This window comes from Sminthopsis crassicaudata, chromosome 1 (genome assembly GCF_048593235.1).
Source record: "Sminthopsis crassicaudata isolate SCR6 chromosome 1, ASM4859323v1, whole genome shotgun sequence".
Classification (NCBI taxonomy): Eukaryota; Metazoa; Chordata; class Mammalia; order Dasyuromorphia; family Dasyuridae; genus Sminthopsis; species Sminthopsis crassicaudata.
Window position 1 is genome coordinate 109,395,936 of NC_133617.1, and position 16,115 is coordinate 109,412,050.

Below are 16,115 nucleotides of genomic sequence, written 5' to 3' on the forward strand. Positions count from 1 at the left end.
TTTTTTCTAATTAGATGTAAATATAGCTTTCAATATTTTTCATAAGATTGAGTTCCAATTTTTTTCTGCCTTCTTCCCTCTCCTTCCCAAAGAAAGCAAGTGATCTGATATAGGATTTACATGTGTAATAATATTAGACATATTTCCATATTAGTCATGTTATGAAAGAAAAATAAGAACAAAAGGGCAAAACCAAGGGAAAGAAAGAAAAAAACAACAAAAAATTGAGAATAGTATGCTTTGATCTGCATTCAAACACTATAGTTCTTTCTCTGGATGGAGACAGTATTTTTCATCATGTGTCTTTTGAATAGTTTTGGATTATTATATTGCTAAGAAGTGTTAAGTCAATCATACTGTTGATCATCATATGATGTTGCTATTACTATATACAATGTTCTGGTTCTGCTCATTTCATTCATCATCAGTTCGTCCAAATCTTTTCAAAATTTTCTGAAACTATCCTGCTCATCATTTCTTATAGCACATTAAGTAGTATTCCATCAAAATCATATAGCACAGTTTGTTCAGCCTTTCCCCAGCTAATGGGCATTCTCTCAATTTCCAATTCTTTGTCACTACAAAAAGACCTAATTAAATATTTTTGTACATGTAGGGCCTTTTCCCTTTTTTTGTAATCTTTTAAGAATACAGACTTATTCATTACCTCAGATTTTCAAACAAATGCTGTGTCCTCTAAACTTTTGCCATTATTTATGGACGAATGAATGTGTCAAAGAAGTTAATTACCATTTTGTAAAGCATGCCTACTGGCAACCCTAAGAGGATTTATTATTTGGAAAATACCATAATAATAAGTCTATTGTAAATTAAATTGTAAAATATGACATCAAATCTATGTGAAGGTTATTTTCCTCCCCCTTTATATCAAAATGGGAAGATGACTGGAATCCTTGAATTTCCCAGCATGATACAAGAGGACTTAGACACTTTGAAAGTGAGACATCAGTCAGAAGTTTCTTTTAATCTATTTTAATGGATATTCTTGAGCTTTTTCAGGCACAGTAGGCCATCATTTAATGCCAAATATCCCTATCCTCCACCCCAGGATTACTAAAAGATTAATTACTAAGCAAAGGTAAGGAAAAGATATAGAAGTACAGATTAGAAAATGATGTATCTAATAATCTCATTGATCTTACTTGTAGAGAACTCCCAGGAAGCTAGAAACTTCAGTAACTGGGATGTTTTGCTCTTTCTAAGATTAATCAAGAGTGCATTTAAGCTTCAAATCATGAGAAAATGTAAGGTCCCCGCACATTTACTGGGCCATTATGAACTTTACATAAGATTGAGTCCCTAGAAAGTAACAACATGCTTCACAGTTAGATCACAGAAAACATAAACCAGGGTTGGTCACAGAATAATGCCTTTCATAATAACATATGGTTTTGAGATATATAAGCAACATGATTTCTCTTAATAAATGCATTTATTGAATTATCAGCAAGACTGTCTCCTTATTTTCAATTGCCACTAGCCCATTTGTGTTGTGCTTTACACAATACTTCCTTTCATAGACTTTTAAGAGTGGTGTCTTGGAATCAGAGGCTCTGAAGCTCAAATTTTACTAACTACGTAACTATGAGCAAATTATAATCCCTCAATTAAGTTAATACTAGAAATATTATCTACAGAATTGTTGTGTAATTCAGAGACAATATTAAAATGATACTGTAAACATGAAGTACTAACAAAATGTTATAACTCTGTTAGTCATTCTGTTCAAATGGGAATAATGACCATGGGTTGATATTTCAATTTGAAGCTTTGAAAAGTATTTTACATTCATTATTATACTTGAGTCTCATAACAATCTGGTAAAATAAGTATAATAGGTTTTGTCATTCACATGATATAGATGATAAAATTGAGATTTGGAGGGATAGTAACTTGCTCATGATAATTTCACTTTTGATTACTGGTAATAGCATTGAATCCAGATCTTATTTATTCTAATATCAATTCAGAGACACAGACTGTGATAGGTCACAGAAAAAGATACACACTAAGACCTGGGGGGTGGCGCTAGGAAATCAATAAACCTGCATGCTCTCCAGAGAGAAAAACCCACTGCCAGACAGAGGCAGAAAAAAGAAGAATGAGTATACAGAAGGATGTATTGTAGAGGAGCTACTCAGATCTCTTTTCTGGTACTTCGTGTCATGTAGAGTATATAAATCTCAAAGGAAGGTGAGACCTAACATAGGGGAGTGTTATTTAACTTTCTAGCAATTTAAAGTTCTTTCCCCTTATTGGGAGGTAAGATATCAATCATTAACATCTCACACCCTCTCCTTTAGTTCTCATGTTGCTCTCTCCTGATTTTAGTTCTTTTTCTTCACACCATCTTTAAATACTAGAACAAACTTCTTCATTTTTACCTATGGAATTTTTTTTTGCTTCATTAAAGGTCCAGCTAGCTCAGGAACTCCCTTTTCCATAAAGTCTTCTTTCAATCCCTAAACTGAAAATTCTCTCTTAATATTCTGCCTTGTGTTTTCCTTTGTATTTACATTTTGACTTATATGTAGTTTAAGCATTTTATCCCCAAATTTTTGAAGATAGTAACTGTCATATTATATCCTTAATTCCTACTAGATTATAAGCCCTCAATAAATGTTTGCTGAAGTAAGTTAAATTAACATGATAGGAAATGTGCCAGGTGTTCCTGTAACATATGTGGGTTGGTATTGGATGTAAACATCCTTGAGGAAATAAAAGATTATGGCCTTCCATGCTGCAGAACCAAGCTACACATTCCATTCATCCACTATATCTTACCTTGTGCACCTTTGTTTGTTAGAATCAATCCCTTCTCCTCTTTCTTCTTTTTCTTCTTCAATTTCAGTCCAAACATTCCTTTTCTGAAAAGACAATAGAACAAACACACATTGACATTTTAGGAACATAGGATTATAGATTCAGAGTTCAAAGATTTAGGAAAATTAAGTGGTATTTTCAAGCAGCTTCAGTCAGTTTAAAAACCAATCAATTCATTGGATAGAGGGGAAATATGCTTTTTTTCTGTCTATAAAAGGAAAAGTGGGGTTAGATTCTCATACAACAGATCAGAAACTTAGGGCTGAAAAGGGAACTTAGAAGTCCCTTCATTTTATAGGTGAAAACCCTTCAATTCCAAATCTATGGACATTAGGAATCTATAATTAATTAAAATATATCCCCCACATGGTAACCCATAGCTTTAGAATCAAGTAGCTAGGCTTGAGTACTATCTTTCACACTTAGTAGCTGTGTGACATTGCAGGATTAGATTTCACTTTTTTGCCTCTGATTCCTAATTCATATGTATGAGATGAGCCTATCTCAACAGCTTGCTGTAGTCAATAAGATTATCTCAATGTGAAATTATATGTTGAGCTTCTAAAGTTCTGCAAACATAAGATCCTGGCCATTCCACGAAAAAAAAATCCTGACTAACAAATGGAAACAATTTCTGTTTGTTTTATCTGAGATGTCACTGGCTTATCTACAGTGACCTAACTCTCATTCTTGGCTTTTGGGGATGGTAGACTCCTCAATACAGAAGACAGCATCATGAGAACTGGGAAGTGGGAACTGGGAGAGAAAGGAGATTATTGATATTTTACCTTTCAGGAGATTCTTAAAATACTTTAACATATTCACAATCTCAGTCTTTAGGGAAATCCCTTTAAAAATACAGATGATAGCCCATCAAGGTCTACCATGAAATCCAAGAAATAACACTTAGGTAGTATGTTATTTCTTTAAACCATATGGTTCAGTCCCCAAAATGGGCTGAAATTACCCTTAGAGTGGTTGAAACAGAATATCTTCAAAATATTTTGACATCACTAAAATAAAAGTGACTGATAATCCCAGACTCCTAGGATTTTATTGTTTGCATTTTAAAGATAATTCTCATTAATACAAATGAATATTTAATTAATAGAATTTCAACCACTGGTTGAAACAGTCTGGTTGACTATATGAAGCAAATTACATGGATTGTTTTCTTCTTAACATCTAGATGACCTTTGCTGCCAATCTGATTAGGAGAGTAAAGGTAATTTGGGTATGAGAAGAAATGGCAAAATCTGTTGAAATTCTTCCCTTCCTTTCAGACCTAAAAGGTGTTCACCTCTTCCATAACTCCTTCTGTGAGGTTTATATCTTTAAACAATATTTCCCATCTCAAATATGCAGATATTTACAAGGAAGGGAACAAGGGTCAGGTAACCTGAGTGCCCTCGGGTATTGGAGAAAGGGTACCAAAAGGAGAGAGAAAAATAGAAAACAAGACAAGAAACTGAAGGCAATTACAGTACCGAATGTTGTTAAGAAATATAGGATTTTCCTTGTCAACAAAAAGTGGGGAAATGTGTTATAAAGTGTCATTTGGCTTCTCTTTTCCTCCTTTCTGTTCTAATTGCCAACTCCTGCTGATTCATCTGAGAATGAGGAAGGTTTTTTGCAATTGTAATTTTTTCTTACTTTTCCAAACCCATTTGGCTTGTGTTAATTAAGCACAAAAGTTGCTTATTTAACATAGATTTTTAACAGTAAGGAAGAGAAATTAGGAATTGTGTTCACTTCACTGGTGGTGAAGGATTTGAAGAACCTGATGCTGGACTTGAAAACCAGAAATTCCTAATCTGAATCCTAATTCAAGCACCTACTAGCTGTGTGACTTCTCATACCCTCAGTTTCTTCATCTGTAAAACTGGGTAATAATATCACCTGTCCTCAAGATGATTGGGAGGATAAAATGAAATAACATGAAAAATACTTTATAAACTTAAAACACTATATAAAATGCTAGCTATCTGCATCATTTTTTATTAAAGTACATTGAATACCAGGATATTCATCATCAACTAGGCCTACCATGACATCATTGTGCTATGCCATTAGACAGAATTTCCAAGGTTAAGAAGCCATTCCTCCTCTTCTTGTTACCCTAATAAAGGTCTTGTAGATCATCTCCTCTCATCAGAGAAAAACATGGACCACAGCTGGAGTATTTATGAACAACTACTTGGGATTTCTAAGATAAAGTCACATCTAGGAGGTAGGAAACATTTCCAATGAATTAGGTAAGTCAGAAGGAAAAATCGTCACATTAACTATGACTTTAAAATAGTCAATTGATGAATCAAGCTGATTGATAGATTTCAGAGAGTTTAAATCAGATAAGTCCATTTGAGTGCAATCCATCACAATTTAAAAAATGAAAAAAAATTTACTTACTTTGAGAAATATGGGGTTGATTAAGTGGAAAGGTATAAGAAAGATAGGAATTTTTCCTTTTGCAGTCTTTTTATCATTCATAAAAGCCCTATTAATATCTCACTCCAAAACACAGTAAGTTCCTCATTCACCAGAGGAGATAAAAGTCTATGTGGGTTTGGAGGGAATACTGCAGATGAAGAAATTTGCAGTAATTAGGAGACTACTGAAATAATCCAAATGAGATATAAGGAGAACCTAAAACAAGATGGTGGCCTTGAGAGTGGAGATGTGTACATGGTGGAGGATTTAATAGATTTCTTTGTCCAAGGTTTTTTTGTTTTTTTTGTTTTTGTTTTTCGTTGTTTTGTTTTTAGCTAGTAGCTACTTTTCTGATGACCAGCCCCTTAAAATGTATATGGCTAGACCTTAAATAAGGCTGAGTTGAGAGATGGAGAAAGAAAAGGTGATCTACACAGATCTTAATTTAATTGAATTTTATATATTTAATTTATAAATTATCAATTAATTTAACAATTTAATTTTAATTAATTAATTAATTAATTGATGTAACTCCCCTGAAAGGGGAAGCTTTGAATCTGAAAATTCCCTGTAAGATGACCCAAGTGATGACAGCCAACTAAGGCAACAGTGAGCATCACAAAATCCACAAAGAGTGATGGAGAAATTACTGGCTACCATTGAGTTCCTATGCTAAGTCTTGGGAACAGAGAAGATACATCCCTAGATATTCCTGGCCTGAAGAGCATCAAAAGAAAAAGCTTTAGGATCATAGATATAAAGCTAAATCATCTTGTACAGTCACTTCATTTTACAGCTGAATAAATTGAGCTCAAGGGAGATTAAATGCCTTGATTAAGATCACATAGATAATAATTGTCAAAGTTGGGGTTTGAATTCAGAGCATCTATATCAAACTCATGTCTCTTTCTACTACAACAGTATCTCTCAATGATGGGAAAGGGGCAAACTTGGACTTTCTTCCTTCATAGTAGTATTAACAATCAAATAGTCCTGGATCCTGAGGAAAAACCAATTATAGGAAAAGCTCTAGAGAACCTCAGAATTACAGGGAAAGCTATTAACTTGGTCCACATGAATAGTATGAAAAAAAGTTCAGGAACGAAACAATACACATTTTTAAACAATACACATTATAAAATATTTTATAATTATAAAAAAATTGTTGACAGTACATATGCATGAGTATTTTTTAAATAACATTATCTCTTGTATTTATTTTTCCAAATTTTCCCATCCCTCCCTCTACTCCCTCCCCTAGATGACAGGAAATCCCATACATTTTACATATGTTACAGTATAACCTAGACACAATATATGTGTGTAAATCCAATTTTCTTGTTGCACATTAAGAATTGTGTTCCGAAGGTATGAGTAACCTGGGTAGAAAGACAGTAGTGCTAACAGTTTACATTCAATTCCCAGTGTTCCTTCTCTGGGTGTAGCTGTTTCTGTCCATCATTGATCAACTAGAAGTGAGTTGGATCTTCTTTATGTTGAAGATATCCACTTCCATCAGAATATATCTTCATACAGTATTGTTGTTGAAGTGTATAGTGATCTTCTGGTTCTGCTCATTTCACTCAGCATCAGTTCATGTAAGGCTCTCCAAACTTCTCTGTATTCATCCTGATGGTCATTTCTTACAGAGCAATAATATTACATAACCTTCATATACCATAATTTACCCAACCATTCTCTAATTTATGGAATCCATTCATTTTCCAGTTCCTAGCCATTACAAAAAGAGCTGCCACAAACATTTTGGCACATACAGGTCCCTTTCCCTTCTTTAGTATTTCTTTGGGATATAAGTCCAGTAGTAGCACTGCTGGATCAAAGGGTATGCACAGTTTGATAACTTTTGGGGCATAGTTCCAAACTGCTCTCCAGAATTGCCGGATTCTTTCACAACTCCACCAACAATGCATTAGTGTCCCAATTTTTCCACATCCCCTCCAACATTCATCATTATTTGTTCCTGTCATCTTAGCCAGTCTGACAGGTGTGTAGTGGTATCTCAGAGTTGTCTTAATTTGCATTTCTCTGATTAATAGTGGTTTGGAACACTTCCATATGAGTGGAAATAGTTTCAATTTCATCATCTGAAAATTGTCTGTTCATATCTTTTGACCATTTATGAATTGGAGAATGGCTTGATTTCTTATAAATTAGAGTCAATTCTCTGTATATTTTGGAGATGAGGCCTTTATCAGAATCTTTAACTGTAAAAATGTTTTCCCAACTTGTTACTTCCCTTCTAATCTTGTTTGCATTAGTTTTGTTTGTGCAAAAGCTCTTTAATTTGATGTAATCAAAATTTTCTATTTTGTGATCAATAATGATCTCTAGTTCTCCTTTGGACACAAATTCCTTCCTCCTCCACAAGTCTGAGAGGTAAACTATCCTATGTTCCTCTAATTTATTTATGATCTCGTTCTTTATGCCTAAATCTTGGACCCATTTTGATCTTATCTCAGTATGTGGTGTTAAATGTGGGTCCATGCCTAGTTTCTGCCATACTAATTTCCAGTTTTCCCAGCAGTTTTTGTCAAATAATGAATTCTTATCCCAAAAGTTGGGATCTTTTGGTTTATCAAACACTAGATTGCTATTGTTATTCACTATCTTGCCCTGTGAATCTAACCTATTCCACTGATCAACTAGTCTATTTCTCAGCCAATACCAAATGGTTTGGTGACTGTTGCTTTATAATATAGTTCTAGATCACATACAGATAGATCACCTTCATTTAATTTTTTTTTTTTGCCTTACTTCCCTTGAAATTCTTGACCTTTTGTTCTTCCATATGAATTTTGTTGTTATTTTTTCTAAGTCATTAAAATAGTTTCTTGGGAGTCTGATTGGTATAGCACTAAATAAATAGATTAATTTAGGGAGTATTGTCATCTTTATTATATTCATTCGGCCTATCTATGAGCACTGAATGTCTTTCCAATTATTTAAATCTGACTTTATTTTTGTGGCAAGTGTTTTGTAATTTTGCTTATATAATTCCTGACTTTTCTTTGGTAGATGGATTCCCAAATATTTTATACTCTCAACAGTTGTTTTGAATGGAATTTCTCTTTGTATCTCTTGCTGTTGCATTTTGTTGGTGATGTATAAAAATGCTGAGGATTTATGTGGATTTATTTTGTATCCAGTAACTTTGCTAAAGTTGTGAATTATTTCTAATAACTTTTTATTAGAATCTCTGGGGTTCTCTAAGTATATCATCATATCATCTGCAAAGAGTGACAGTTTGATTTCCTCATTACCTACTCTTATTCCTTTAATCTCTTTCTTGACTCTTATTGCTGAGGCTAGCATTTCTAATACAATATTGAATAGTAATGGTGATAGTGGGCAACCTTGTTTCACTCCTGATCTTACTGGGAAAGGTTCCAGTTTATCTCCATTACATATTATGCTTACTGATGGTCTTAAATATATGCTCCTTATTATTTTAAGGAATAATCCATTTATTCCTATACTCTCAAGCGTTTTTAGTAGGAATGGATGTTGGATTTTATCAAGTGCTTTTTCTGCATCTATTGAGATGATCGTATGGTTTTTATTAATTTCATTATTAATATGGTCAATTATACTAATAGTTTTCCTAATATTAAACCAGCCCTGCATTCCTGGTTTAAATCCTACTTGATCATAGTGTATTATCCTGGGGATGATTTTCTGAAGTCTTTTTGCTAATATCTTAAAGATTTTAGCATTAATATTCATTAAGGAAATTGGTCTATAGTTTTCTTTCTCAGCTTTCGATCTACCTGGTTTAGGTATCACTACCATGTCTGTGTCATAAAAGGAGTTTGGTAGCACTCCTTCATCCTCTATTTTTTCAAATACTTTATATAGCATTGTGGCTAATTGTTCTTTAAATGTTTGGTAGAATGCACATGTAAATCCGTCTGGTCCTGGAGATTTTTTCCTGGGGAGTTGATTAATAGCTTATTCTATTTCTTTTTCTGAAATGGGACTATTTAAGCAATTTATCTCCTCCTCTGTTAATCTAGGAAGCCTGTATTTTTGGAGGTAGTCATCCATTTCACTTAAGTTATCAAATTTATTGGCATAAAGTTGGGCAAAGTAACTCCTTATTATTTCTCTAATTTCCTCTTCATTGGTGGAAAGATCCCCCTTTTCATTTGTAAGACTAACAATTTCATTTTCCTCTTTCCTTTTTCTGATCAGATTTACCAAAGGTTTATCTATTTTATTGGCTTTTTCATAAAACCAACTCTTGCTTTTATTTATTAATTCAATTTTTTTAAACTTTCAATATTATTGATTTCTCCTTTTAATTTTAGTATTTCAAGTTTTTCTAGCTTTTTAAGTTGTAGGCCCAATTCATTAATCTTCTCTTTCTCTATTTTGTTCAAATAAGCCTCTAAAGATATAAAATTTCCCCTTATTACCACTTTAGCTACATCCCAGAAATTTTGGTATGATGTCTCATTGTTGTCATTATCTTGGGTGAAATTATTAATTGTTTCTATAATTTTCTGTTTCACCCAGTCATTCTTTAAGATGAGATTATTCAGTTTCCAATTAGTTTTTGGTCTATTTATGCCTAACTTCTTATTGAATGTAGTTTTTATTGCATTGTGATCTGAGAAGAAGGCATTTATTATTTCTGCCTTCCTGCATTTAATTTTGAGATCTTTATGTCCTAATATATGGTCAATTTTTTGTATAGGTTCCAGGAACTGCTGAGAAAAAGGCATACTCTTTATATTTAAGACCGTCAGTAAGCATAATATGCAATAGAAATAAACTACAACCTTTCCCAGTAAGATCAGGAGTGAAACAAGGTTGCCCACTATCACCATTACTATTCAATATAGTACTAGAAACGCTAGCCTCGGCAATAAGAACCGAGAAAGAGATTCAAGGAATTAGAGTAGGAAATGAGGAAATCAAACTATCACTTTTTGCAGATGACATGATGGTATACTTAGAGAACCCCAAAGACTCTGCTAAAAAGCTACTAGAAATAATTCAAAATTTCAGCAAAGTGGCAGGATACAAAATAAATCCACATAAATCCTCAGCATTTTTATATATCACTAACAAAATGCAACAGCAAGAAATACAAAGAGAAATTCCATTCCAAACAAATGTTGAGAGTATAAAGTATTTGGGAATCCATCTACCAAAGAAAAGCCAGGAATTATATGAGAAAAATTACAAAACACTTGCCACAAAAATAAAGTCAGATTTAAATAATTGGAAAGACATTCAGTGCTCTTGGATAGGCCGAGCGAATATGATAAAGATGACAATACTCCCCAAACTAATCTATTTATTTAGTGCTATACCAATCAGACTCCCAAGAAACTATTTCAATGACCTAGAAAAAATAACAACAAAATTCATATGGAAGAGTAAAAGGTCGAGAATTGCAAGGGATCAAATGAAAAAAAAACTCAGAGGAAGGTGGTCTAAGTGTACCTGATCTAAAGCTATATTATATAGCAGCAGTCACCAAAACCATTTGGTATTGGCTAAGAAATAGACCGGTAGATCAGTGGAACAGATTAGATACAAAGGACAAAAAAGGGTACATCTACAGCAATCTAATCTTTGACAAACCCAAAGATACCAACATTAGGGATAAAAATTCATTATTTGGAAAAAACTGTTGGGAAAACTGGAAACTAATATGGCAGAAATTAGATATGGATCCACACTTAACACCATATACCAAGATAAGATCAAAATGGGTCCATGATTTAGGCATAAAGAATGAGATCATAAATAGATTAGAGGAACAGAGGATAGTCTATCTCTCAGACCTGTGGAGGAGGAAGGAATTTATGACCAGGGGAGAACTAGAGGTCATTATTGATCACAAAATAGAAGATTTCGATTACATCAAACTAAAAAGTTTCTGTACAAATAATACTAATGCAAACAAGATTAGAAGGGAAGTAACAAATTGGGAAAATATTTTTAAAAGCAAAGGTTCTGACAAAGGTCTCATTTCCAAAATATATAGAGAACTGACCCTAATTTATAAGAAACCGAACCATTCTCCAATTGATAAATGGTCAAAGGATATGAACAGATAATTCTCAGATGAAGAAATTGAAACTATATCCACTCACATGAAAGAGTGTTCCAAATCACTACTGATTAGAGAAATGCAAATTAAGACAACTCTGAGATACCACTATACACCTGTCAGATTGGCTAAGATGACAGGAACAAATAATGATGAATGTTGGAGGGGATGTGGGAAAACTGTGACACTGCTACATTGCTGGTGGAGTTGTGAAAGAATCCAGCCATTCTGGAGAACAATTTGGAACTATGCCCAAAAAGTTATCAAACTGTGCATACCCTTTGACCCAGCAGTGCTACTACTGGGCTTATATCCCAAAGAAATACTAAAGAGCAGAAAGAGACATATATGTGCCAAAATGTTTGTGGCAGCTCTTTTTGTTGTAGCTAGAAACTGGAAGATGAATGGATGTCCATCAGTTGGAGAATGGTTGGGTAAATTATGGTATATGAAGGTTATGGAATATTATTGCTCTGTAAGAAATGACCAGCAGGAGGAATACAGAGAGGCTTGGAGAGACTTACATCAACTGTTGCTGAGTGAAATGAGCAGAACCAGAAGATCACTGTACACTTCAACAACAATGCTGTATGAGGATGTATTCTGATGGAAGGGGAAATCTTCAACATAAAGAAGAGCCAACTCACTTCCATTTGATCAATGATGGACAGAGGTAGCTATACCCAGAGAAGAAACACTGGGAAATGAATGTAAATTGTTAGCACTACTGTCTATCTACCCAGGTTACATGTACCTTCGGAATCTAATGCTTATTGTACAACAAGAAAATGGTATTTACACACATGTATTGTATCTAGATTATATTGTAACACAAGTAAAATGTATGGGATAGCCTGTCATTGGGGGGAGGGAGTAGAGGGAGGGGGAGGATAATTTGGAAAAAGGAATACAAGGGATAATATTATAAAAAATATATAATAAACATTTATCAACATTTCAAAAAAAAAAAAGCATACTCCTTTCTATCACCATTCAGTTTTCTCCAAAGGTCTATCATACCTAGTTTTTCTAATGTTCTATTTACCTTTTTCTTTCTTATTTATTTTGTGGTTTCATTTGTCTAAATCTGAGAGTGCAAGGTTGAGATCTCCCACTATTATAGTTTTGCTATCTATTTCTTCTTGCAACTCTCTTAACTTTTCCTTTAGGAAGTTAGATGCTATACCACTTGGTGCATATGTTTAGTATTGATATGGCTTCATTGTTTATGCTACATTTCAGCAGGATATAGTTTCCTTCCTTATCTCTTTTAATTAGATCAACTTCTGCTTTTGCTTGATCTGAGACAAGGATGGCTACCCCTGCTTTTTTGGCTTTACCTGAAGCATAATAGATTCTGCTCCAACCTTTTACCTTTACTCAGTATGTATCTCCCTGCTTTAAGTGTGTTTCCTGTAAACAACATATTGTAGGGTTGTGACTTTTGATCCAGTTTGCTATCCGCCTCCGTTTAATGGGAGAGTTCATCCCATTTACATTTACAGTTAAAATTACTAATTCTGTATTTCCTGCCATCATATTATTCCCTGATTATGCTTTTTTTATCCCTTGGCCCCCCTGAACCCCTTTCCCAAATTTAATTTATAGACCCCACTTGTGATGCTCAGCCCTCCCCCTCCTTTTAAGTCCCTTCCCCTTTCTTGTACCCTTCCCTTATTCCCCTTTTCCTTTTTCCTTTTCCTCTCCCCCCTTTTAATGAGGTGAGAGAGAATTCTCTGAAAAACAAATATGTCAATTATTTACTCTTTGAGCCTACTCTGATGAGAGTAAGATTCACACAATGTTTCTCCCCCTCTCTAAATTCCCTCAGATGTGGTAGATTTTCTATGCCTCTTCCTCAGATGTAGTTTCCCTCTTTTTATCTCTCCTTCTCCTTTTTCTGATACTATCACCTTCCCTTTACTACTTCCCTTTTTTAATATTATATCAGTAAAATCAAATTACCCATGCAGACTTTCTGTATGTCCACAACAGAGATACAGTTCTCAAGAGTTCTTTTTACCTTTTTCTGCTTCTCTTTAGTCTTGTGGATGTAGATCAAATTTTTTGTTTAAGTCTGGTTTTTTTCTTAGAAACAAATGGAATTGCTCTGTTTCATTAAATGACCATCTTCTTCCATGGAAGAAAATGCTAAACTTAGCTGGGTAGTTTATTCTTGGTTGCAATCCTTGTTCTTTTGCCTTTTGGAATATCAGGTTCCAGGCCCTTTGATCCTTTAATGTGGAGGCAGCCAGATCTTGAGTGACACTTATTGTGGCACCTTGATATTTGAATTGTTTTTTTCCTAGCTACTTGCAATATTTTTTTCCTTAGTTTGGTAGTTCTGCAGCTTAGCCACAATGTTTTGTGGAGTTCTTTTTTTAAGGTCTTTTTCAGAAGGTGTTGGATGAATTCTTTCAACACCTATTTTCCCTTCTGTTTCTAATATCTCTGGACAGTTCTTTTTGATGATTTACTGTAAAAATAGAATCTAGGCTCTTTTTTTGATCATAGTTTTCAGGAAGTCCAATGATCCTCAGATTATCTTTCCTAGATTTATTTTCCAGGTCTATAGATTTTCACAGTAAGTATTTGACGTAATTCTCCAGCTTTTCATTGTATTTGTTTTGTTTGACTGATTCTTGGTTTCTCTATGAATCATTCATTTCTATTTGTTCCATTCTGATTTTTCATGAGTTATTTTCTTCATTCACATTTTTAATTCTTTTTGTATATGCCCAATTGAGTTTTTAAATGAATGATTTTGCTCTATTGAATTTTTTTCCATTTCACTAATTTTTTTAAGTGAGTTATTTTCTTTCCAATTCTGAAATCCTACTTTCCTGTGATTTTTTAACCTTTTCTAATTCACAAATTTTGTTTCCCTGAATCTCCTGTGAATTCTTTATTTTTTCCAACTCAGATTTCAGGACATTGTTATTGTCTATCATAGCTTCTCTTTCCTTTCCCCATTTTTCTTCAAACTATCTTAACTTTTTAATAGTCTCTTCTAGGAGAGAGTTATGTGATGGGGGTAAGCTATCATTCGCCTTTAGGTTGTTATCTGGAGACTGTCTGGTGTTAGCTTCCTCGGGGTTGGATACAACTCTTTCTCTGTGTAGAAGGTGTCAATAATTCTCTTCAGCTTCTTACTCATTGTTAAAAATCTGTTGGGGTTTGCCCTTGGGGTAAGAACTTTATTTATTTATTTACCAGCTTCTTCCCAGACAAGATGGGTGCAGAGTCCTGTGCCTGACCTCAGAGAGAGCTCTGGGAGAGAGTTCCCCTCCCCCCTTCCCAGAAATGACTCAGAGGCAGTTAGCACGGCTGCAGTTTCGAGGAGTGCCCAGTGAAGGACCCCGCTGTGTGGCCTAGCGACTGCCCTGAGGTTTAAGGCTGAACAGTGAAAGTGTCACAAACCCCAGACAATGACTCCCGTGGGGCTGTGGATATCAGCAGCTGATGTGAAAAGCCCCTGCACTGAAACTGGAAGTGTCTGCCCGGAAACCATGGTCCCTCCTTCAAAGGTTCTGCTTCTCTGGGAGTTCTGCTTTTCTGGGAGTTCCGCTGCTGCTAGAATTCTACTGCCTCAGGCTGATGTAGATTAGAGGCTGCCTAGGGCTGTGTCCCTGCTGTTCAGGCTCTCAACTACCCCAAGGAGAAGCCTCGGGCACCAGAAGGCCCTGCCAAGATCTGTTAGGTCACTTCTGGGTTGGGGTGGTTCTAGGATCTGGCTTTATATTTTAAAGTGGCTTGATTTCTCTTTTGAACTGCTGTTTTATAAGCAGAGAAGAGCTAACAGCCTGTGTCAGATTCCTCTATCTCAGTGGCTTCTCTGATCACAGAGTTCTCCCCAGCCCGATTGGCACAGTGTGCTAGCACCTAACCCTGTCTGTGCTTGGTTTTTTTTTTTCCTCCTCCTCTCAGAACCGACCTTTTCTGATGAAATTCCAGATTCTCTTCAGCTGGTAAGTTGTGCTTCTAATCCTTGTGGTTTTTATCAGTCCAGCATTATTTTTGAGGCTGATTTAACTAATTGGTATTGAGGGAAGAAGGGAACTTACAAATTCTCGTGTATCTTCTCCACCATCTTGGCTCTGCCCCCAACAATATACATTTAAAGTGAAAATAAAAGTTCCTATCATTTCGGTTGTTGTTTCTTATTGTTATTTCATTAGCAAGAGAAACAGAGGCACCATGACAGCTCTTGGAGCAAGTATGGATAGGAAGATTCCAAAGGAGAATGTTACTGCTGAAGAGGACAAGAATTTCTGTCTTCTGAAAGTACTAAAAATGTTTCCTCCCCAACCATCCTTCCAGAAGCCAGCAATGAAGGAATGCTGGCTAACTCTGTAGGTGCAAGAACTTCCAGAAAGGAAGGATCCACTGTACCTAAAGTCATTTTTGGCAGCGGCAGCATGAAAAAATAACATTCAGGATAACATTGGGGTGCCCATGTCCCAAATGGAACTCTTTTCTTACCCCTAAATCCAGCCTTCCTCCAGTCTTCCCCATATCTTCATTCTATCCTCCAATTTAATCATCCACATTTAGAATCTCATTCTTTTTTTTTCACTGTCACTACCCTCTTTATTTAATTAATTGCCAAATCTTTCCACCAAATCTTATATCTATGTACTTCTTTCCACTCTCAAGGCCACTACCTTGTTTTAGGTTCTCATTATCTCTCAGCTGGATTATTTCAATGGTCTCTTAATGACTTCCAATTTCTCCATCTGCAGTATACCCTCCGAAT

General features: G+C 34.9%; 1 protein-coding gene across 1 annotated transcript in view; it reads right to left on the reverse strand.

Annotated features, from left to right (window-relative positions):
* Nucleotides 1-16,115, reverse strand: part of FER1L6 (fer-1 like family member 6) — a 253,827-nt gene that overhangs the window by 189,554 nt on the left and 48,158 nt on the right. Inside the window, exon 2 of the mRNA XM_074266003.1 lies at nt 2,806-2,888. Coding sequence (XP_074122104.1) covers nt 2,806-2,888 — 83 coding nt within the window. The remainder of the gene's footprint in view (nt 1-2,805; nt 2,889-16,115) is intronic.